Consider the following 22754-nt stretch of genomic DNA (forward strand, 5'->3'; position numbering starts at 1 on the left):
TTTCATCAGATGACTCGGAGCCACAACAACGTCGTTGTTCACCCTTACATTGATTTTCTCAGTATGATGCTGATGTTGGACAACGTATTCTTGATTATTCTCTGCGTAGAGTTGTTTTTTACACTCCACCATCGGATAGAGGGGTTTGGTACCTGGGAGAAAGATTGCAGTACCAAATGCAAGGTATATATGCAATTGCAATTAACCCGCCACAACAGATGCAAACCTCTGGATCAGATTTTCAACGGCTGAGAAGAACCAATTGGGAGAGGTATGAACTAAATACAAAGATGAATAATATTAGTGAAGCAGAGTATATCAAATGGTACGCGTCGATTTTGCATCATGTAATTGGGACACAGAATACCCACATCTATAGGTATGATCTCCCAGCGTTATCACGCCTGTCCCATGATGTAAATATCGTTCCTAGCCAACCACCTCCAAAAGATCCATACTTTATGACTTACCCCACCACAGGTGCAAGTTCTTCATCATCTTCATCAAATTTGCCCGAAATTCATTGGGAGATGCCAAGTATTACTTCACAAGGTGAGCCAACCACGATCTCCATCGTTTATTAAGGTATGGGACGTGATTATCCTTACAACAGTGTGACTGCCATTGAGGCAGAGTTGAGGAACCAATTGAACGATTTGCATTGGCTGACTCGGAAAATGGGGGCTACACACTTGGATGTGTGTCGGAAATGCCACGAGAACACAATGTTTGGATTGAGTCCAACTGAAAATGATGATGGGCAGCGGTCTGGATTGAGTCCAACTGTAAATGATGATGTGCGGCGGTCACAGTCTTCCGATTCCACTAGGAGCAACATATCATGGCACGAAAGTGATGATACAGTGGTGGGAGAAACACAAGTACGTCAGAGTTCTTCTTCACCACATATACGGCACCACACTTCTTCACCAAAAACTGTGCCTGTATCTCAGCCTCAAGTATTTCGGCTAGATCCTAGGCGCATTTCATCATCATTCTCGCCCTACAACCCAAATGATTGCTACAATGTTACACCACCACAACAAAAACAACAAACATCTTATATGCTTGTAGGACCGAGTACACCGAGTGCTTTCCAGCAATCGCCTAATGTTGGTCAACCAGGTCTATCCCCAGGTTTATCAACATATGGAAATTTATTTAATATGTTAGCAAGTGGGGATGTCCCAGGTCTATCCCCAGGTCTTGCAGAATTCTGGACTCCAGAAAATAACAATAGAGGAGCTAACGATGAGCGACGTTAGAGAGATTGTAATTTTTAATTCTGCTACATATGTAATTTTAGTTTTAAAAGTATGACGGTCTTAATTAAATAAAATTAGATATATTTAAAATTAAGCGTTTTACATTAGCTTCACTGAATTACGGTGGATTACATTAGCTTCACTGAGTTACAGCGGACTACGTTAGCTTTAAAATTAAGCGTTTTACATTAGCTTCACTGAATTACGGTGGACTACATTAGCTTCAAAGAAGGGGTTGAAACTGTTCAACACCTTAAGGATTTCGAAACATTTTTCGAAAGGAAAAGCCATATTTTTCCATCTTCGCCACTCAGCCAAAGATCTTGTTACCATCTCAGCATCAGTTTCACCTCTCAGTTTATATCGATTGCCTTGTATGGTTAAAGCTACAAACTCACTTACTTCTTTCTTAATTGTACGAAAACAATTTTCTATGTTGCATATAGCACGACAACTCGGATTACGGGTGTCACTGTAGAACCCGTCGTGAATAACCGCCCAGAAATTCACCCATGGATAGTTTGTTGAAGCAAGTTGAGTAAATAAAAAAACATAGTTTTTGCAAATAGATTCATTTTCTTCTTTAGTATACGGAGCGCGCCGAAATAACAAGGGCCGAGACATGTTCAAGAAGTTGACAAATTTGTTGAAGTTGAAGAATTTTTTTAAGCTCGGAGAAGAGTAAAGAAGACTAGATGTGTGAATGTGAATTTGGAGTTGAAATGAGGAGTATTTATAGAACTCAAAAATTATAGCCGTTAGATCACAAGAGTTTACAGCCGTCCAGATTCAGCTGTTGGTGCTTCTATGAAAAACGCGGCGCTGGAAGAACAAGCTTTGGCGCTTTAGTAAAGACCGCGCGCTGGAAAGTAAAGCGCCAACGCTTTTGGCTCAACCTCCAGCGTTTGAGGCAAGCTCTCCCGGCCTATCATCAAATGCTCGTTACATCCTCAAACTCAATGAACAAACCGACAAATTTGTTGGTTTGAACATCCATTTTTCATGTTTGTTGAGTCCATGGTGGGAGAAAAATGAACAAACAATCAAGTTTGTTCATTCCATAGGAACTGCTCTTACGGTGAATCCTGACCTCAGTTTGCTCTTTGTTGTCGGGTCTACACTTTTTCCGAGGCATGTTCGCAAGTTTCGTAAAAGATAATTTGCTGGTTAGTTTCGCAAAAGAAGGTGTTCAGGAAAGTGTTATCTACACCTCCGGATCCACCTCCGCGTCATATTTTTTACTATTTTTTTATTAAAATTCGCTATTGTTGGAGATGAGTTTTTAGATATGAGGTCCTATATTTACTATATGTGTAGACCTCATAAATAAAAGGACTAAATTAAAAAGCCACATAGGATTTTTTGCACCTTCTGTTGGAGATGCTCTTAGAATTCGTACTAGAATACCAATCTGAATTGTGTTGTGTGTCTTTCGGAGTAGCACCTAATTTAGTGGTTGATTTTGTTTTTTAAGCTGATTGTCCTCAATGCCCGACAATTTTGTCGGCCAAAGTTAAACGCAATTTGTATTGGTATTTTTGTGATCTTTTTACCTTTCGCCAAGAGGCTTTGACTTTCATGATTTATCCCAAGTGTTGAGGTCTATGGATTTTGGAAGATGGATTTCTTTTCCACCATAAAACTTGCTCGCTAAGACTAGGTCATGTGAGTTCTATTTTGCTCGTACTCTTAAATGGGTGTTCCCGTGGCATTTTTGGTCACAAAAAAAAAATTAAAAAAAAATTGTTAATAAAAGAAAAGAAACAAATAATCAGAAGAGGACGTAAAAGCGAAACTTTTTAAAGAGAGAAGGGGAAAAAGAAGAAGAGAGAAATCGAGAAGCGAAAAACTACATCAACAAGCTCATATAAAATGGTTCATCCTGAAATTCTTCTCGGAAGCTTTAGGTAAATTATTTGCTTTCGTTTAGTATTTCTCTTCTTAGTATCATGCAAACCACGTTATAAACCATCTATGGAGGAAAATGAGTATCTTCTACCAACATATTCTCAAATTCCGGCGATGATGAAAGTGTGGATAGTCATCATGTTCATCATATCATTTGTGTACATGGCTAGCCTACTAAATCTGTTAGTATTAGCATTTGCAATCATGTTTAATCTCTTAGAGGAGATCTGTTTTCTGTTTTCTTGATCTTTGCGAATAAAAATCGCCTTCTTCATCAGATAAATATGCCTGGCGAGTTCCTTTATAAGAGTTAGGACTCACGGCATTAACAGTGTTACTACCTTATCTAGTATTAACATGATATCTTTCGTTAACAACCTCCATTGATAATTTTTCTATGGCTTGATTAGAATCTTGAAGTGTTATTTATTCAATAATTGCAAGTTGAGCACTGATGACATTGCTCGTAGCCACTTTAACTGTGGTCGTGTTATCTGCCTTAGCGGAAGCAGTACTGATGGCCTCGTCCTCAACAGAAGCATCACTTACAATCTTTGTGTTAACCATAGGCTCCCTATATTCATTCTTATCATCATTTACTTTATTAAAATCAGTAGGAGTTTGTTTTTTTATTACCTTCAGGTGCGTGAAGAGAAGTTGATCCATCTGTATTCAGACGTAAAACTTACGTGCGTCTTTGTTACTATCAACAGTTTTTTTGGCACATGTTGTTACGCGACTAATTTCTTCCCCTTATTGCGTTGTTTGTGCCCATGAATTTTGTTTTACTTTCGTCCTTCAAGGCAACAATTTTAGGTATCATAATAGAAGTAGATGTAGATCTACATATACATTCTCGAAAACCATGCTCAATGACCTTACAGTAGAAACAATAGGCATGCAATTTCTTGAAACTAAAGTAAGCCATGAATGTGAACTTATTACGTTATACCAAGACTAAAAAGGGAGGGTATCAAGTACCACCAACTTTTTATCTGATAGGATTATAAATATGTGTGGCTTTTAATAGTTAAAATGATACGAAGTTTTCAACGCGGGAAAAAAAAAACGCACACACATAAATTTTGTTAACGAAATAAATTGCAATGTAAAGAAAACCGTGGGACCTAGTCCAGTTTTGAACATCGTATTATATTAAGCCGCTACAAACAATAGCTTACTATCAGACTTTGGGATGGGATGTACGTAGCTGAGCTGAATTAACCCTACAAGAAATTTCAACTTTAGTTGTGTTCCTTACGTCTCTTGGATCTAGCAAGGTCCTACGCACTTGCTCCCATAGGTGACGTCCTTTACAGCCCTAGAAGTTGCTTCAGCCTAAGTGAATACTTTTTAACTAATATGACCCTAACATATTTCTTATTGATTTCCTTTAGATGTGTTTAAATCAAGGTCTGAAAATTTGTTTTTGGAATTGAACAAAGTCCATCAAACCTCGAGGATCCAGAACACTTTATATTCTTATGAAAGAGAAGCCTATATCACAAAGATGTTCATGAAGTATCAAGCATAAGTTGGAGATCAATCACTACCAAGACCAAAATAGTTCGTGGACTGCACAAAACAGTTCGTGAATATTTTGTCGACTCAGAGTTCAAGAAAATTTTGTACTGATAAGTCGGCAAACTGTCTAAATCAGTTCGTGTACACAAGTTCCAAAAAATGTCCAGGAACTATTCAAATCATCCAGTTCGCGAAGTGACCAAATCATGTCATGTACAGAGAATTAAAAAGTATCCACTAACGTCTCAAAACCGACCAATTTGTGTTTGCGAGTTAATCAATGAATAATTCATCAAGTTTTATTATTTATAAGTTCCGATTTTGCGTATTGAGAAAATCAATTTGTGAATATAAATACCAACTTGATGACTCCTTATGAACTTAATACGTGAAGATATGTATTTTTCGCATTAGGAATGATGAAGGAAATACGTAGCTACACAGGATTACGACCTGATTAATAGTTTGATTATATTCATGACTTGATTCAATTAGTGATATTTGTTTGTTGATTACTTAGTTTTAGTACAATTAAGTTTTATGGAGTTATCTTTAGGCAGGGGCGAATCCACCCCACTAGCCCCCCCAAATTTTGTGATGAAAAAAAATCCCATTTAATTTTCTGCAGATATAATTTTGTTCCCCCTCATCGTTTATACAAGATATACTTCTGAAACTAATCTCCACCTTCCACGAACTAGAAATTTCCATAAAATTAAGGATAACTTGTAAATAATCCATATTCTACTGAAATGAAAATGATTTGTATATGATTCATTTGAACTACTAAAGTCTAATCAGTTTCCGTCTACATAGATTTCGTTTCCTAGGAAGGGTTTTTACTTCTACCTCCAAAGGTACACTAATTTTTGGTTTTTTTCTTCTTCGATCACTTAAATTATATATCTTTTCTAACTGGTTGATTAGATTTTGGTTTATTATGATGGTGGGTTTTGGATTTTTCTTTCAGATTCAGAGAAATTGATCAATTAATTTTAAGGGAAAAAGTGTTGCTGCATTTTTACAAACAACCAGTGTATGTCATTGCTTGGTTTTGTTGTGGTAAAAAAATTAAGTGATTTTTACTTAAAGTTGTTCATCCATGGGTTAATAGTCATAAATTTTTGGGATGTCGTGGATGTTGGTTTTATCAATTCGAAATAATAGATTCTGATTTCAATTTTAGTAGCTTTAGGGAAGAAATTTGTGTATCTAGTTGGTTTTATCAGTTGTTACTCTTTCTTTGGAATACTTAGGCTAATACTCACATCTTTTCTACCTATCTGAAGCTTCAACTTTAATGCTTGAGTGTTCGTGTTCTAGGTTGCATAGAACAAAAAACAGTTTGTTTCCTTTTCGAAAAAGTTTAGGAGGGTAAGATTATGAAGATATATTCTGTTAGGTACTAAGGTTTAATGCTTATCCAGAATCACTAAAGTTTACTCTACAATACACTGTATTTTAAGACTTAAGTTAATTGACACTTCCTTTAAGAGTCTAAGTTCGGTGTTATAGTCATTTTCTTGACTGCAGCAGAAAAGGGAAAGTACTTTGGATGTGTTTATTTTGGATTAGAAAAACATTTAGTCGCTTAGTTTTCAGCTGAACGATCATTTTATATAGATATTTGCCATCTCAAGGTCACAACCAAGTTCTCTTATACCCAGCAGTCCCTAACGGAACTGCTGCACACTAACATATTACATCTTAATGTCGGTGACTTAAACATCGATACACAGTGTGCCCCCAAAGAACTTCTTTTCTGGATTCTCCACTCTCTTTAGGTCGGTTAACATAGTTGGGATGTTAACGAAAGTAGGAGAGAGAATATATAAAAGATAATTCTAATTGAACAAGTTAGACTGAATAATATGTCTTAGTTTATAATATTACCCTCTTGGCCTTGTATATGGTTACAAGCATGTAAGTCATCCTAAGTGTATGTTTGTTGAGGGACCACTTGTGTATACGTGAAGATGACGTAACGACCCATTCAGAATTTACTTCGTAGTTAAGTTACTTTCTCGACCAAGAATCTTCATTAGCTCTCAATTTCCAAGTTTTGACTATGACAACCCTTGGTTTCGTCTTCGCTTTCTATTCTGTAACTCATATCTTACACGTGTCTCAATACTAGTTGTCATGTCTCGCTCTCAGCTATGTTGTTATCTTCAAGTCGTGGTCGAGCTATCTACTAGTTATCTTTTACACAACCTGAGCTCTTTCTTGGCACTGAGCTCTATGACCTTACGACTTTCAGTTGTTCAGTTGATGTTCTATTTTGTCATCTACATATTTACCACCAATTTATTTTAAATGTAGTCCTTAGACTTTATTATTATTTAAATTTAATTTAGTATTTTTAAACTTTAACAACTCAGCTCAAAGATATGCTTTAACAACTTAGCTCAGAGATATTTTTTAGCAGCACCAAGATAATGTCATTACTTAAATAGATAGGTGATACGACCAAGATATTGGATCTTAGGTTTTTGCTCAGATTGAGAATATCTTTATTTCTCTTAAATGAATGAGTATATTTTAATAAAGATTTTGGATTGTCAGCTAGTGATCTTGGTGACATGTTCTCCACATTTTCTGATCATGCGACATACGTCAAAATTAAATATTTAATCACGTAACATAGGTCAGTGTAATACAGTGGTAAAGCCATTGGGTGATGATACAGTGACGTGAGTTCGAAACTCGCCAGCATTTTACTGATAAAAAAATAATCTATGAGAGATAGAAAATTTATTGTTGCTACTTATTAGTGCAGATTATCACATGGGGTGTATTTGTCATCCTTTCCGGAAATCGAAGAGTTTATAATTATTTTAATAGTTTGTGCGCTTTATGAAAACACAAGGGATACCAAATACACCAACTTTATCGTTCGACAACCTGTATAGAAAAAAACTTAATACAATAACAAGTAGACCAACTGAATGATCCTTGAAAATATGTATATAGAATTTATATTTGAACCTCTAGTCAATCAATATGTGTATAGACACAAGGTCCGTGAACCTGATTATTAAGCAGATTACTTGGACGATCTCAAAAATCAATATCCAAGATCAATTTAGTCGTATCTACATAATCCAATCGAAATTCTTCCAAGTAATTAAACTTGTTATCTATCTTTTAAGATACGAATTATACAAGAAACAAGTCTCGTAATTGATTACAATTAAGTGGACGTATCTACTTAGGTTGAATATGTACAAACCTGTTCAAATCCAATTATAAAGATAAAGAATATAATGCGAAAAAGAAAAAACACAAGACACCATAAATTTTGTTAACGAGTAAACCAAAATAGCAGAAAACCCCGGGACCTCGTCCAGATTTGAACATCACACTATATTAAGCCACTACAGACACTAGCCTACTATCAGACTTCAAAATGGAATGTAGTTGACACCGAACCCACTCTCCAAGCGATTCAATTATAGTCGCGCTCCTTACGTATCTTGAACCTTGCAAGGCTCTACACACTTGATTTCCTTAGATGACGTCTTTTACAGCCTAAGAGTTGTTTAAACCTCAGTGAAGACTTTTAATACCAATCTGCCTCTAACAGATAATCCTATTGGATTTCCGTTTTGATCAAAGATCAAGGTGTGAAAATATGTTTGCAATAGACAAAGCTAGCAAACCTCACAAATCCGAATCTTACGACTCCCAAAGAGCCGCCTAGATTCTTAACCACCTCTCAAGAACAATCTTCAAAAGATCAACTATTTCAGATATCTATCTTGAGAAATCGCAAAGTCTGAGACGAAGAAAACTTTATGGTAACTATCTATCTTGCCTAAAAGAGATTACGATAACCTCGATAACAGAAAAGCAAGATCAGGATTCATGAACTATCAAGGTAAAGATAGTCGTACGTGGCTTCACGAATCCCCAAAGCGAAGTTTTTTAGTCGTAGACCTAATTATATTTCTTAGAGGAAATCTAGGTCAATAGAGGACGACTCTAAGAATCAACTAGGATACAAAGTATCAGGAATTGATTTTCCCAATTGAAAGAGCATATCTATTTATAGTTTTCCAATGACCAGGGTTAGCATAAAATTCAAGCTAAGATAACTTGAGAATCAAGCAAACTATATTCTTAAAAAATACAATAAAATAATATACACTTAGGTTCGGTTATTGAACCGTGTATAATGACCACTCAGTTTAGCAAGTTATCCAAAAAACTAAAAGCAATTTGATATTCATTCAAGAACTTAAGAGTTTAATCATGATGCACACACAAGTGTTTAAGTTATCAATGAAGTCTTGGAAGTGTTTAAGAGAGTTCTAATAATGTTAAACATATTATGAAAATAATTCTTTGAGCATTTACTAGAATATAAACTAGGACAGTCGGTACAATGGTTTTCCAATCATAGGGATTTTTCACGAGTCAGGGTGCAACGGTTCATGAATCGGATTCATCAACCCTACAAGACTACCGAACTCAGTTGACAACGTTTTGTGAACAGGGTTCGCCAACTGTTAGCCTATTATTCCAACTTTTAAAATGCAGTTTACTACGATTTGCCAACCGAGTTCGTAAATTGTTCCCAACTGAACTTTCGGTTTGCGAAATGGTTCGCCAACCTTCATGTATTTCTGAAACTCACATATTTATGGTTAGCAAACTGGTTTTCCAACTTCCATAAGTACAAATATCAGTAAGTTCAATATTTCTCTCTAATATGTTTGAAATATTCCCAAGTGATAAAATCATTTGCATGGGAAATTTTCAAATGATCCACAAATTAATTCATATAACTAATATTGTTAAGTACTGTTGAACATCTTTGCTTAAAGTCATATTTCGAGATTTTTCACAAGACAAGCATATTGTGGTTAATTTGCTTGAACTAGTATTTTATTTTTTCAAGTCATCTTCCAACATCTTGATTTTATCAAAAGCAGCAATTAAATTATCCTCAAGGCGTTTTTGTCGAACGAGATAAGCGCTTTCTCTGTCTTCAAAACTTGTTTGCTGGGAGTTAATCCTTGCTTCAGTTGCTGCAAGTTTTTCTTCCAATTTAAAGAAATCTCTACGAAGATTATCACATTCAAGTGATTTTTTATATAGGTCATTCTCACGATCTTTGAGGATCGAATCGTTAGTAGAATTCCATATATAAAGACCTTAATAAATTCTTCTCAATTTCTTGTTTTTGCGACAGAAATTAGTCAGAAAAGGTGTGACATGAGAAGTTGTCAACATTTTCTTTTCCGACAAATCAAAAATCTTAACATACTATGAGACTTCCTCATCCACATCTCTATCAATATCTAGGTCAACTTCGTCATAAAGTTCATCCAACTGTTCTTCTAGGCGTGTTTCCCAGTTATCAACAGTTTATACATCAAGAGAATGTTTAGATATTGACTTAGATATGACAGTTCTCTCAGGTGAATCCAAGCTTTGAAAATCATCCAGTAATTTTTGGACCGGTACGTTATTAGAGATAGACTCGTCCATATAGTCAGATTGCTACAAACACAGACTTATGAGGTTGTTGGTGGTGGTTTTTAGTTCAGGGTTAAAACCGTAAAACCCTATTTATGTGCCTTTGTTCTGCAAAGAAATAGAGCCATTTAAAGGTGATGAGTGCCTACGCCTCTTTGCTTACATATGTACTGAGCAACTCAGGATACTTATATACGAAATTTATTTAGAATAATTTTGGTTGCAACTCCCAGGTATTCTATAAGTTTTATTGAACTCTCGCTTGCATTATTCACTAATGCATGGCTTGCTGAGTATTTACCCTATGGTATGTTCTCAGTTGAACTTTTAATATTGATATGATATGACAACTAATGTTCGTTCTCATCTGAGCATCATGAGTTTCCCGAAGTGTCAGGATTAAGATGTGCATGAAAGATTGAAAGTACTCAATCAGAAGCACGCAAGTTGTGCTACTCTCTGAGATAAAAATTAGTGATTTTGTATCAACGCGCAAAATTCACCAAATTTGATTAATTTTGTGTCAGCTCGCAAAATTCAATTTTTCTAACCTAATTTTATCAATTTACAAAAATTTGGTTTTTGCGGCCTGCGCGATATCTCGATCCCTATTAGTCGAAACTAAACCTACGCAAACTAGGAAATTGGTCCATCATGGAACTAGTAGTAGCAGAATCCTACTAAAAGTTGGAAAAAAGGAAATAAAGGGGAAACTACGACAAGTGAAGGCAGCAGCTAAAGGGCGCGGCCGCACCACTTGGTCGGCCGGTTTGCCCTAGCTTGCGCCGCCTATCACCGACGGGCCATGTCCCATGTTGTTGGCCGCCAGTCCCTCTTTCCCATCTACCAATCAAATTGCTCCAAAGCCGCTACCTACACTTTTTAATTAAAGATGGAAGTTGGCTGGTTGACGTGCTTAGTTTCTTAAGAAATTGAATCTAGACTTTCCATGTCAATCTTTAAACGATCACGACCGTACGACTTGGCCGGATGAGATTTATCAAGCTTAGATTCTTCCTGAAGTGACTAAACAAGCTCCATGGTATTCACTGGCGGGCCCACTTCTATTCAAGCCAATCGTAACTCTTCTATCCTGCAGGTGGCATCCATGATCGCTATCCAAAGTAGGCTAGTCACGCGGTTGAAAAAGGTTTTTAACGAGTTAAGACCGGCCATGGTAGTCTTAAATCCATCGGGGCCGTCCAACTTAGCCAACCTAATTGGATGTCTTAGATTTTATTTTAGGCGACCAATAAAGTGATGATATGTTCATAGGCTCACCTTTAGCCTTGGCCAATCACGTTGCTCACAACCTGCCAGCAGCATATCAAATCGATCACCTAAAGTAGGTTGGTCACTCGCCTTTAAAAGACTTGAATTCAACTCACGACATCATGTGGCTATCGCAAAACGATCTCGGTCGTCCAACTTGGCCATCCAAATTGACCGGCCTAGATCTAATTTTGGGAGACCAATAAGATGTCGTCGTGGTCACCGGCCGCCCCTCTTCCATGAGGACCGATCGAATTGTCCTCAACCTACCCGAACGACTCCTGGCAGCTGCTCAAAGTAGTTTGGTTATGCTACTCATAAAAGTCTTAAATAAGTCAATGATAATCAACAACTGCCGCAAATCATCTTAACCATCCAACTTGGTTGGATGACTTGACCGACTTAAATCCAATCTTAGGTGACCAATGGGACGCCATGATTGTTTTCAGCTGCTTCCCTTCTCCATGAGTCAATCATGTCATCTTTAGTTGACTTACTTGGCTGCCAACTGTTCGACCAAAGAAGGCTGGTTGCGCTCTCAACAACGGCACTTCATATGCATCGATTAATTTGAGCTGCTTGCTTAATAACGATGCTTTACATGCATCGAATATAAATGATATTTTATAAATATCGATTTCACGAATAACTTAATTATTTAACCTAAAAGCATTGTATGCTATTTTTTGCGGCAAGTCTCACGACTTGACTTGTCACTTATGACTGCTCGCCGCCTAGCTTGCGCGTGATTGGTCAAAATATTTAGGTCTTGCGAGCAAGACCCACTCAGAAACTACCATGCATGACTTGTTCCATTCCTCATGTAACTTGCTACATATTTTCTGCAAAATACTCGAGACATCAAACATGTCACAAACTGGAGGATGTTCATCAGGGTATTGGTCTGGCGGTTTACAGCGTGCGGCGTGCAACACGCCCATTATGAGAAAGTGTCAGGAAAGGCGGACAATTACTGGCAGTAGAGAAGTAGTGGGTGTAAAACCGACCGGTCTTCCCCTCATTATAGGGACGTGGTTTTCATCATTTACACGATCCTCACTTCTCAATTACTAAGCTATTTCCACTTCCTATGAGATTAGGGTGTGTCTGACTATGACTTGTATAAATAGATTTTCAATCTATTTCAACCGAGGGGGATTCATTAACACAAGTATCCAGAAAACACTAAGAACTTATAGCTTACATTCTGCAAGCGGGTTCTACATTCTGATACAAGTCATATAGCAACCACACTTTCATAGTTCATCATTCTAATCTCAACACCTTCTTTGCTTACCTCCCTAAGATCAACCCTTCTCCTTCATTTTGTGACCGAAGCAAGACTGGAACGACCATTTCTTGGTTTAGGCCAGAATTGTACAGATTGATCTCTCGAAACTAAAATACTCATGTGCAATACATTTGTTTAGGGCACACCCAATTTATCATTTTCAGCAATATCAGTTTTTACCCTACTACAGAGGTCTTAGCATGTTTGCCTGATCTGATACCAATTGAAAAAGCGGGGGTATAACAACCACACCCAATAATTCGTTCGAAAATCTGTATGGACTAAACTCCAATATAATTCCTAGAGCACCAACTTAAAAGTGAGATTCAATCAAGAAATACATCAAAGAGCTTTATCTCTTTCTCAATACAATCAGCGAATCGAACAGATAGAAATCCGTGAGCCTGATTGATATGAGAAATAACTTAGACGGTACCAAAAACCAATGCCCAAGTGTCAATGAAGTTATATCCAACAAACAAAGTTGGATTTATCAAATGTGATTGAACTTTGCACAACCCGTGATATTTCAATTATATAAACAAATATAATGCGGAAAAGAAATGACACAGACACCAAAAATTTTGTTAACGAGAAAATCGCAAATGTAGAAAAACCCCGGGACCTAGTCCAAATTTAAAAACTACACTGTATTAAGCCGCTACAGACTCTAGCCTACTACAAGTTAACTTCGGACTTGAATGTAGTTGAGACCTACCCAAGTCTCACACCGATTAAGGTACAGTCGCGTTTCTTATGCCTCTAGAACCACGCCGGATTCTCCGCACTTGATTCCCTTAGATGATCTCACCCACAACTAAGAGTTTCTACGACCCAAAGTCGAAGACTTATAAACAAATCTGACTCCCACAGATATGTCTATCCTTTATTCTTTTTGTTCCATCTTTTGATACAAAGATCAATGTGAACATGAACCAGCTAATAATCCGGTCTTATACTCCGGAAGAGCAACCTAGAAATATTAGTCACCTCACAATAACCTAACTGATTAACATAAGAAGTTATTACGGAATCACAAGAGTCTGAGACGAAGAACCGTTGTGATTACTTTTTATATCTTACCCATCAAAGATAAATCTCGAGTAAATCTTGGAGAAGATAAAACTCAATAAGATAGAACAAGTAACATTAGAATACGCAACTACAAAGATAATAGTTGGATCTGGCTTCACCAATCCCAAATGAAGTCTTCAAGTCGTTAACCTAATAATGGTTTTGTAAAACCTACGTTAAAAGAGAATCGACTCTAGTTTGCAACTAGGACACACAGAAGTGTCGGGATTAGGTTTTCCATTTGATAGAGTTCTCCCTTATGTAGTATTTCAAATCAGGGTTGCTTACAATCAAAGCTAAGATAGCTTAGTACCAAAGCATTCAGTACTCATCGTTAGATGAACTCCTGATTTGAGATTCAAGCTAAGTCTGCTTAGAAATTAAGCAATTAATCTCCACCGTTAGATGGTCTTAGCTTGTTACACACAAATAAAATATACTTATATTTAGATATGGATATGGATAACCGTACCTAAACGTGTATATTGGGTTGGTTAAATAACAGTTAACCGAATTTAGTCATATGAACACCTATGACTTAACCATATTCATCTAACAGTTCTAGATCAAATATGATGATCAATCAATCATGATAGATAATCAAATGAATCTAATTGTGTTTCAAATAGAGTTGTTCAATTTTTCAATATCTCGTAGAAATATTCATGAACAAACTGAAACGAAATCAGTTTGATTCATGATTGTACAAAGTACTTATACAAGAATAAATTCATGAACATTAATCCACGGTTTGCAAAGTTAATTTGCATTCCTTAGATCATAAATGTTTTATTTCATGAGTACGAGAATCATACATTACCGATTTTATAACTTAACCACTGTGTTCACAAACTGGGTACGCAAACAACAGCTCGGACCTTGGCCTAGTCAAGCCATTCGCAAACCCGGTTCGCAAACAACCATTCCAGACTCACCTCAGGTAATCCCGTTCGCATACTAGGTACGCAAACAAGAGTTCCATACCTTCTCAGATAAATCCGTTCTCATACTAGGTACGCAAACAAGAGTTCCAGACGTGAATCATCACAATACAGTTCGCATACTAGGTATGCATACCGTGTTGTATCCAGACATGGGTAATTGTTCTAAACTCTTATTTCAATCATTGAATCATCCTTAGAAGACGACAATGGTAATCTTACAAATACCATTAGCTTCAAGTAATTTTCAAGTGATTGAATGATCAATGCGAAACTTCCCGAGCTAACATCAAATGATTGTCTGACACAAATCATATAAGATGTTCAAGGTAATTTTCACATGATCATCTTTTGACTTAATATTCAGTTTCCAACAAATAAATTGTTTCAACTAAACTCGTCAAGAATACGATGAACATATCTAAAGTAAAAGGCTTCCAACACGTATTTCGAGAAATAAATAAGCGAGATAAACTCGGCTCGGAATATCAAATGTGTATAATGTAAAAGTATATATAGTTATATGACTTAGTCTTATTAGAAGATAGAATAGAATAGACTTCTGAGTGATAGATAAGTTTTAGTCTCCACATACCTTTTGTTGATGAAGTTCCTCCAAGCTCCTCAGCAGATCTTCTTCTTCAATTGGTGAACGTTGTGAAGTATAAAGATCAACTACACATTCTATCCTTATCCGAGATATATCTATAAGTAGACTAGAAATCAAGTATATAGTTTTGATCAACTAAACTTGACAAACAAGCTTGAGATAGAAACGCTTGCGAGTTCGACCGAGCAATGCTCTAACAACGTGAACCTCAATCATATCAACTATGACATTCAACCCCTTTAAGATTATTTTTTTATGCTTTTTAATTTTTAGTGTTGTTGGGATGTTTAAACCGCAAATTTTGTAAAATTACTCAAGCGAGAAATAAATTTTAAATTTCAATTTATAAAGGAACTAAAATAAAAATAAAAAACAATCAGAATTTTCTAGTGGTTAAGAGGAAAACACAAATAAATTTAAGCATTTTTTTTGTTATCTCTTTGCGGTTGTTAAATATTTTCTAAATTAAGAATTGATTAAATTAAATCAAACAACTGAACTCAATTAATTAGCTAGAAAAAAGGTTTTACCTAAACATATACTAACTCCTTATTTTATAATCTTTTTTGTTATTTTTCTCAAAAAAATTTGTTATCCTTCACGAGAAAAGAAATCGTTTTTTGCCAACTCTCAAAATTTAGGCAAAAGAAAGACAAAGTACCAGAAAAGGTTGACAAAGGTTTCTCAACTTGTTAACCTCTTTGTCGTTATTGTTATATGTTTTATGTCGTATGTTTATTGTGATGATTTTCATGTCATGTGTCAGATCTATTGTGATACATGTCGTGCCGATTTGAGACCGAAATTTCTGAACCTATCAAAGGTAGAATGGAAATGATCCTTGATAAGATTGTTTAATTATTATTTTAAATCCAATTTTGTTTATTTAGCTTTGTTTTTTGTATTTATTTTGAATGCACAAAATGCGCAATGAACGTACAACATTAATTTATTACTTTATTTATATAGGAGCTAAGGTAGGGTTAGAATGCAGAAATAAAGAAGGTGGAAACATTACATACACGGCCGAGGATGTTGTGACCGATGAGGATGGTATGTATTCAGTAGTAATTAATGGTGATCATGAAGATGACATATGTAAAGTATTACTCAAAGAAAGCCCTAGGTCTGATTGTAACGAAGTTGTTCCTACAAGAAATCAAGGTCATGTAGCCATCACTGATAACAATGATATTGATTCTCCTATTCGATTCATGAATTCCTTTGCGTTCCTGAAGAAAGAACCTCTCTCCAATTGCTCTAAAGTCATCGCTAATTTAGGCATTACACCCGATGATATCACGGTACTATGATGTAATATATTTTGTCTAAAGTGTACATGCATACTGTAAATTTTACAAGTAAAAAGTGTTTATACACCATAGCGTCATACGTTAAATGCAATTGTTTTTAAGGAGTTTATTTGTTGATACCTTAACAAAATAATTTTGGATGAGTAGAATTGGCATCATAGGAACAAAAAAGAAAACATAAAGCTTAAAATTATTAAAAGAATATCTTTCCACTTAATAACTACATCACCCAACATAAAACCTGACTATTACCGGGAAGAAAAATGCAATTGAAAGGTGAAAATATTTGCCTTGATTATAACATCTAACACTATCAACAAACAACAAGGAGAAGACAAATCCCATCTTTATATAATGTTCGAAAATATACCAGCAACGCCGAAAAAGTTATGTAATATCCCAGAAGACTCCATGACACCCGAAGAATTCCAGGATGAGACATATGAATAATGACCCGAGGAAATAATGGCATGGAAAAAATATGGTGAAACCATATAACCCAAAGGTGCGAGTCAATGATCCAGAGCGAAACAATCAATATTAGTTTAGGTTCGACAGGAAAAAAAAATATGGAGATTGGAAAGGGCGAGATCAGCACTAAGCGAAGAAGAGAAGATTCATATACCCAGTTTAAACGAAGTTGAATACACCGCTTTCCGAAATCTTCAAATGGTTAGATCGGAAATACAACTTTAACTACCTATACAATCGGGGGAAACAACTAGATAACGCGGAAAATACCAAAGACTATTTCGGCTTCCACCAATTTTATAGTCATCCAACTATCTCATGCAGGAACTTAAGGCAAGTGGTCCGGGAGATGGTCGATGATGGGAAACTCTAAAAATTTGTGTCGCCACATCCTTCACGATACACAAAATGATCTTATGTTCATCGATTAAGGATCCATAAAGAAGCACCATATTTGGAATGTAACATCATCTCTCATTTGGTGACATGGGTGCGCACCTTCGAAAGTAGCATCATGGGGCGAATCCATAAGCGAAACTATAAATGAAAAGAGGTTCATACCATAGTAATGAAGCCACCAATAAATTAATGGACGAAACAAACCTCAGATAAAAAATGCCCATAAAAATGGAAAAAAAACACAATGCCCCTCTGGTGGTCACCATAGTGATCGCCTTTTCTATAAGAGAAAACGGATAGAAAAAACAAAAAGCTTTGCCATGGGCGACACCCTAAATTCCAATCGACATAGGAAGCTCCGTTAGGATACTTTTTCACGATAAATTCTAAAATATAGAACTTAAAGAATATTGCCTCATACTTTCGGCATGTAACATATATGAAATTCAGTGGTTCTTCGGCCAGGCCAAAAAGAAAAGTCACCTTAGAAGTGCATGCAGGGTGGATCCTAACTTCTATAACATATTGTGTCATAGACATAATATCTCCATGTGTTACCATTATTGCACGATCATGGGTACATGGGATCAAAGGTGTTGCCTGAACTTAACACTAGAGAGGCTACAATTCTATACTGTAGACAGAATTGCTGAAATTATGGGAGATCCGAGAGAAGTAAGATATTGAGAGAAGCTCAAGGTGCAGAACGCCGAAAATCAAGTTTAACTCTCCAAAAGTTGAAGAAGAGCGTTAAGGAAGCAAAAAGCCAATAAGATATCTATGCATACATCGCAGAAACAAACAAAGTCATGCAAGAAAAAGGCAAATATGGCCGTTGAGATCAAAGAAGAAAATATGAAAGAGAACGATAAGGCCTTATATAAATCAAAGAGCCCGACAGAAGTCGAATTACCTAAGCCAAGCTTCTCAATTTCGGAGCCAACTAAGATGTGAATATTAGGACAGCTAAAAGCCCATGCATGGTGAATACTCTTGACATCGTCAAAACCAGAAGAAGAACAAAGGTTGCTCGAAGTGCTAAAGAAGTACTTTGAAGTTTTTGATTGGAAAGTTGAGTACGCGTTTGGAATTGACCTAGAAGTTTGTCGCCAACAAGATCGATCCAAAGTATAAGCCTTTTGGACAAACAACTCGGAAAGTGGCACCTAATTATCAAGAGGCAGTACAAAAGAATGTGAAGAAGATGAAAGCTTTGGGGATAATTCAAGAAGTCAAGTATCCATTATGGACACACAACATGGTCATTTTACCAAAAAGTAATGAAGGGGTAAGAATCTGCATCGAATTCAACGATCTTAATAAGGCATGCCTAGAGGATAACTTCGAATTCCCAAATATCTATAAGTTGTGGATGCTACAAAGGCACATAAATTACTATCACTTATAGATGGATACTCGCGGTACAATAAAATCCTATAGAATAGATAAGATATTGAACACACAACTTTCTTTAATCCGAGAGGATTGTACTGCTACGTGAAAACGTCAATCAGACTAAAGAATGCTGGGGCAACCTACCATATTCTTGCGGACAAAATATTTGACGATTAGATCCACAAGACCACAGGGGTTTACGTAGATGACATATTGGTCAAAATTAAGAAATTTATCTAGAGCTCATGCAATAAAAATCAAACAAGAAAATATTAGATTAAATTCAACCCAGCTAAATGTGCTTGCTGACTCACATCAACAAATTCCTATGATTCATTGTGGCCAAACGAGGAATCAAACTAGAACCATAAAAAGTCCAATCCCTCCAAGAAATACCATCCCCTACAACAGTAAAAGACGTCTGTCGACTCAGTGAGAGGTTGAAAACCTTGAAGGTTCGTATCTAGATCTTACGATAAGTGCAAGCTATTTTTTAACATACTAAAGAAAGAAGAAATTCTCGTCGAGTAAGGAGTGCGAATAGGCATTCCAAAAAAAAAAAGGAAAAGAAAATCTGGCCAACTTGCATACCTTTGAAAGGCCTTAACCTCGGGACGTTTTGTATATCTACTTAGCAGCCACTATCACCATTAATGCGACATTTGTGTTGCACAACGAGAAAAACAATCCATCTACTTTATCAACAAAACCCTGACCACGACCTGAATGAAATATACCAAAATCAAAAATCTCATACTATCACTAGTATGTGCACCCCAAAAGAAGAGAACATACTTTCACACATACATTGTGACAGTCATCGCCAAAACGCCCAAAGAATCAATACTGGACAATATTACAGAAATAACAGGAATACTATCAAGGCGAGGAGTGAAAATCAAGCAATTTAGTGTTTGAAAAGGAGAAGGTACCAAGTATACCACCAAATTTTCGTTCGACAACATGTATGGATAAAACCTAATGCAATCATAAGTAGGCAAAAACAAAGTCCCTTGTAAAGGATTTTATATAAAGTTTTTCTATTTCTCTTCTACAATTAGTATGTATAGACCAAAGGTCCATATACATGATTGTGCAGAAGAGTTTTTGGACCGACCTCAAAAATCACTATCCAAGATCAATCTAGTCATATTTGAATTAAGAGGATTTGAATTCTAACAAGTATAAACTTGTAATTTGTCTTTCAATATATGAATTCAACAAGAACAAGCCTTGTTTCTTTTATCTCAAATAACAAGGACTTAAAATACCTAGATTGATTTTACGTACTACCTGTGATATTCTCATTATAAAGATAAACAATATAGTGCGGAAAAAGAAAAACACAAGACACCAAAATTTTGTTAACGAGGAGAATTGCACTGGCAGAAAAACCTCGGGACCTCGTCCAACTTTGAACCATACTGTATTAAACCGCTATCAACACTAGTCTACTCTCAGACTTCAAATTGGAATATAGTTGACACTGAATTAACCCTCAAAGCATTTTAGTTGCAGTTTTTTTCCTTACATCTGTTAAAACTCTCAAGATTCTACGCACTTGATTCCCTTGGCTGACGTCCTTTACATCCTAAAAGTTGCGTCAACCTTAGTGAAGAATTTTGATACCTATCTGCCTTTAACGAACAAACATATTTGATTTTCCCTTTGCAATGTTCCGATCTAAGTTTGGAAATCTATTTGCAGTAGACAAAGTCCAACAAACCCCATGGATCTGGAACACTTACACTTTGTTAGCAGAGAAATCACTGTCTTCGCAAACTGGGTACGCGAACAACAACTCCGGATATTGGCCTAGTCAATCCATTCGCAAACCCGGTTCGCGAACAACCGTTCCGGACCCAACTCAGGTAATCACGTTCGCATACTAGGTACGCAAACAAGAGTTCCTGACCTTCTCAGATAAATCCGTTCGCATACTAGGTACGCAAACAAGAGTTCCAGACGTGAATCATCACAATACAGTTTGGATACTGGGTATGCATACCGTGTTGTATCCAGACATGGATAATTGTTCTAAACTCTTATTTCAATCATTGAATCATCCTTAGAAGCCGACAATGGTAATCTTACACATACCATTAGCTTCAAGTAATTTTCAAGTGATTGAATGATCAATGCGAAACTTCTTGAGCTAACATCAAATGATCGTCTCACATAAATCATATAAGATGTTCAAGGCAATTTTCACATGCTCATCTTTTGACTTAATATTCAGTTTCCAACAAATAAATTGTTTCAACTAAACTCGTCAAGAATACGATGAACATATCTAAAGCAAAAAGGCTTCCAACACGTATTTCGAGAAATAAATAAGCGAGATAAACTCGGTTCGAAATATCAAATGTGTATAATGTAAAATATATAAAGTTATACGACTTAGTCTCATTAGAAGATATAATAGAATAGACTTATGAGTGATAGATAAGTTTTAGTCTCCACATACCTTTTGTTGATGAAGTTCCTCCAAGCTCCTCAGCAGATCTTCTTCTTCAATTCGTGAACGTCTTGAAGTCTAAAGATCAACTACACATTCTATCCTTATCCGAGATATAGCGATAAGTAGACTAGAAATCAAGTATATAGTTATGATCAACTAAACTTGACAAACAAGCTTGAGATAGAAACGCTTGCGAGTTCGACCGAGCAGTGCTCTAACAACGTGAACCCCAATCATATCAACTATGACATTCAACCGCTTTAAGATTATTTTTTTATGCTTTTTAATTTTTAGTGTTGTTGGGATGTTTAAACCGCAAATTTTGTAAAATTACTCAAGCGAGAAATAAATTTTAAATTTCAATTTAGAAAGGAACTAAAATAAAAATAAAAAACAATCGGAATTTTCTAGTGGTAAAGAGGAAACCACAAATAAATTTAAGCATTTTTTTTGTTATCTCTTTGCGGTTGTTAAATATTTTCTAAATTAATAATTGATTCAATTAAATCAAACAACTGAACTCTATTAATTAGCTAGAAAAAAGGTTTTACCTAAACATATACTAACTCCTTATTTTATAAATTTTTTTGTTACTTTTCTCAAAATAAATTTGTTATCCTTCACAAGAAAAAAAAATCGTTTTTTGCCAGCTCTCAAAATTTAGGCAAAGAAAGACAAAGTACCAGAAAAGGATGACAAAGGTTTCTCAACTTGTTAACCTCTTTGTCGTTGTTGTTATATGTTTTATGTCGTATGTTTATTGTGATAATTTTCATGTCGTGGGTCAGATCTATTGTGATACATGTCGTGCCGGATTTGAGACCGAAATTTCCGAACCTATCAAAGGTAGTATGGAAATGATCCTTGATAAGATTGTTTAATTATTATTTTAAATCCAATTTTGTTTATTTTGCTTTGTTTTTTGAATTCACAAAATAGTTATTCCATGCGCAATGAACGTACAACATTAATTTATTACTTTATTTATATAGGAGCTAAGGTAGGGTTAGAATGCAGAAATAAAGAAGGTGGAAACATTACATACACGGCCGAGGATATTGTGACCGATGAGGATGGTATGTATTCAGTAGTAATTAATAGTGATCATTAAGATGACATGTGTGAAGTATTACTCAAAGAAAGCCCTAGGTATGATTGTAACGAAGTTGTTCCTACAAGAAATCAAGGTCGTGTAGCCATCACTGATAACAATGATATTGATTCTCCTATTCGATTCATGAATTCCTTGGCGTTCCTGAAGAAAGAACCTCTCTCCAATTGCTCTAAAGTCATCGCTAATTTAGGTCTTACACCCGATGATATCACGGTACTATGATGTAATATAT

The 22754-nt window shown here is 35.9% G+C and overlaps 2 protein-coding genes and 1 long non-coding RNA gene across 3 annotated transcripts in view; 2 read left to right on the forward strand and 1 right to left on the reverse strand.

Annotated features, from left to right (window-relative positions):
* LOC113310322 (valine--tRNA ligase, chloroplastic/mitochondrial 2-like) overlaps positions 1-15371 on the reverse strand; it is a 28236-nt gene extending 12865 nt beyond the window's left edge. The window contains exon 1 of the mRNA XM_026558945.1: positions 15355-15371. The gene's annotated coding sequence lies outside the window, so the exon portion shown is untranslated. The remainder of the gene's footprint in view (positions 1-15354) is intronic.
* Positions 15372-15976: 605 nt separating this feature from the next.
* On the forward strand, positions 15977-16789 carry LOC113308793 (olee1-like protein). The gene is made up of 2 exons (XM_026557246.1): positions 15977-16192; positions 16339-16789. The coding sequence occupies exons 1-2, from the start codon at positions 16150-16152 to the stop codon at positions 16680-16682; spliced, it is 387 nt and encodes a 128-aa protein (XP_026413031.1). The 5' UTR covers positions 15977-16149; the 3' UTR covers positions 16683-16789.
* A 5177-nt stretch (positions 16790-21966) lies between these two features.
* On the forward strand, positions 21967-22485 carry LOC113307939. The gene is made up of 3 exons (XR_003339382.1): positions 21967-22109; positions 22197-22254; positions 22401-22485. It is a non-coding gene; the product is annotated as an uncharacterized LOC113307939 (long non-coding RNA).
* The last annotated feature ends 269 nt before the right edge of the window (positions 22486-22754 follow it).

The sequence above is a fragment of the Papaver somniferum genome, chromosome 9 (assembly GCF_003573695.1).
Source record: "Papaver somniferum cultivar HN1 chromosome 9, ASM357369v1, whole genome shotgun sequence".
Lineage (NCBI taxonomy): Eukaryota > Viridiplantae > Streptophyta > Magnoliopsida > Ranunculales > Papaveraceae > Papaver > Papaver somniferum.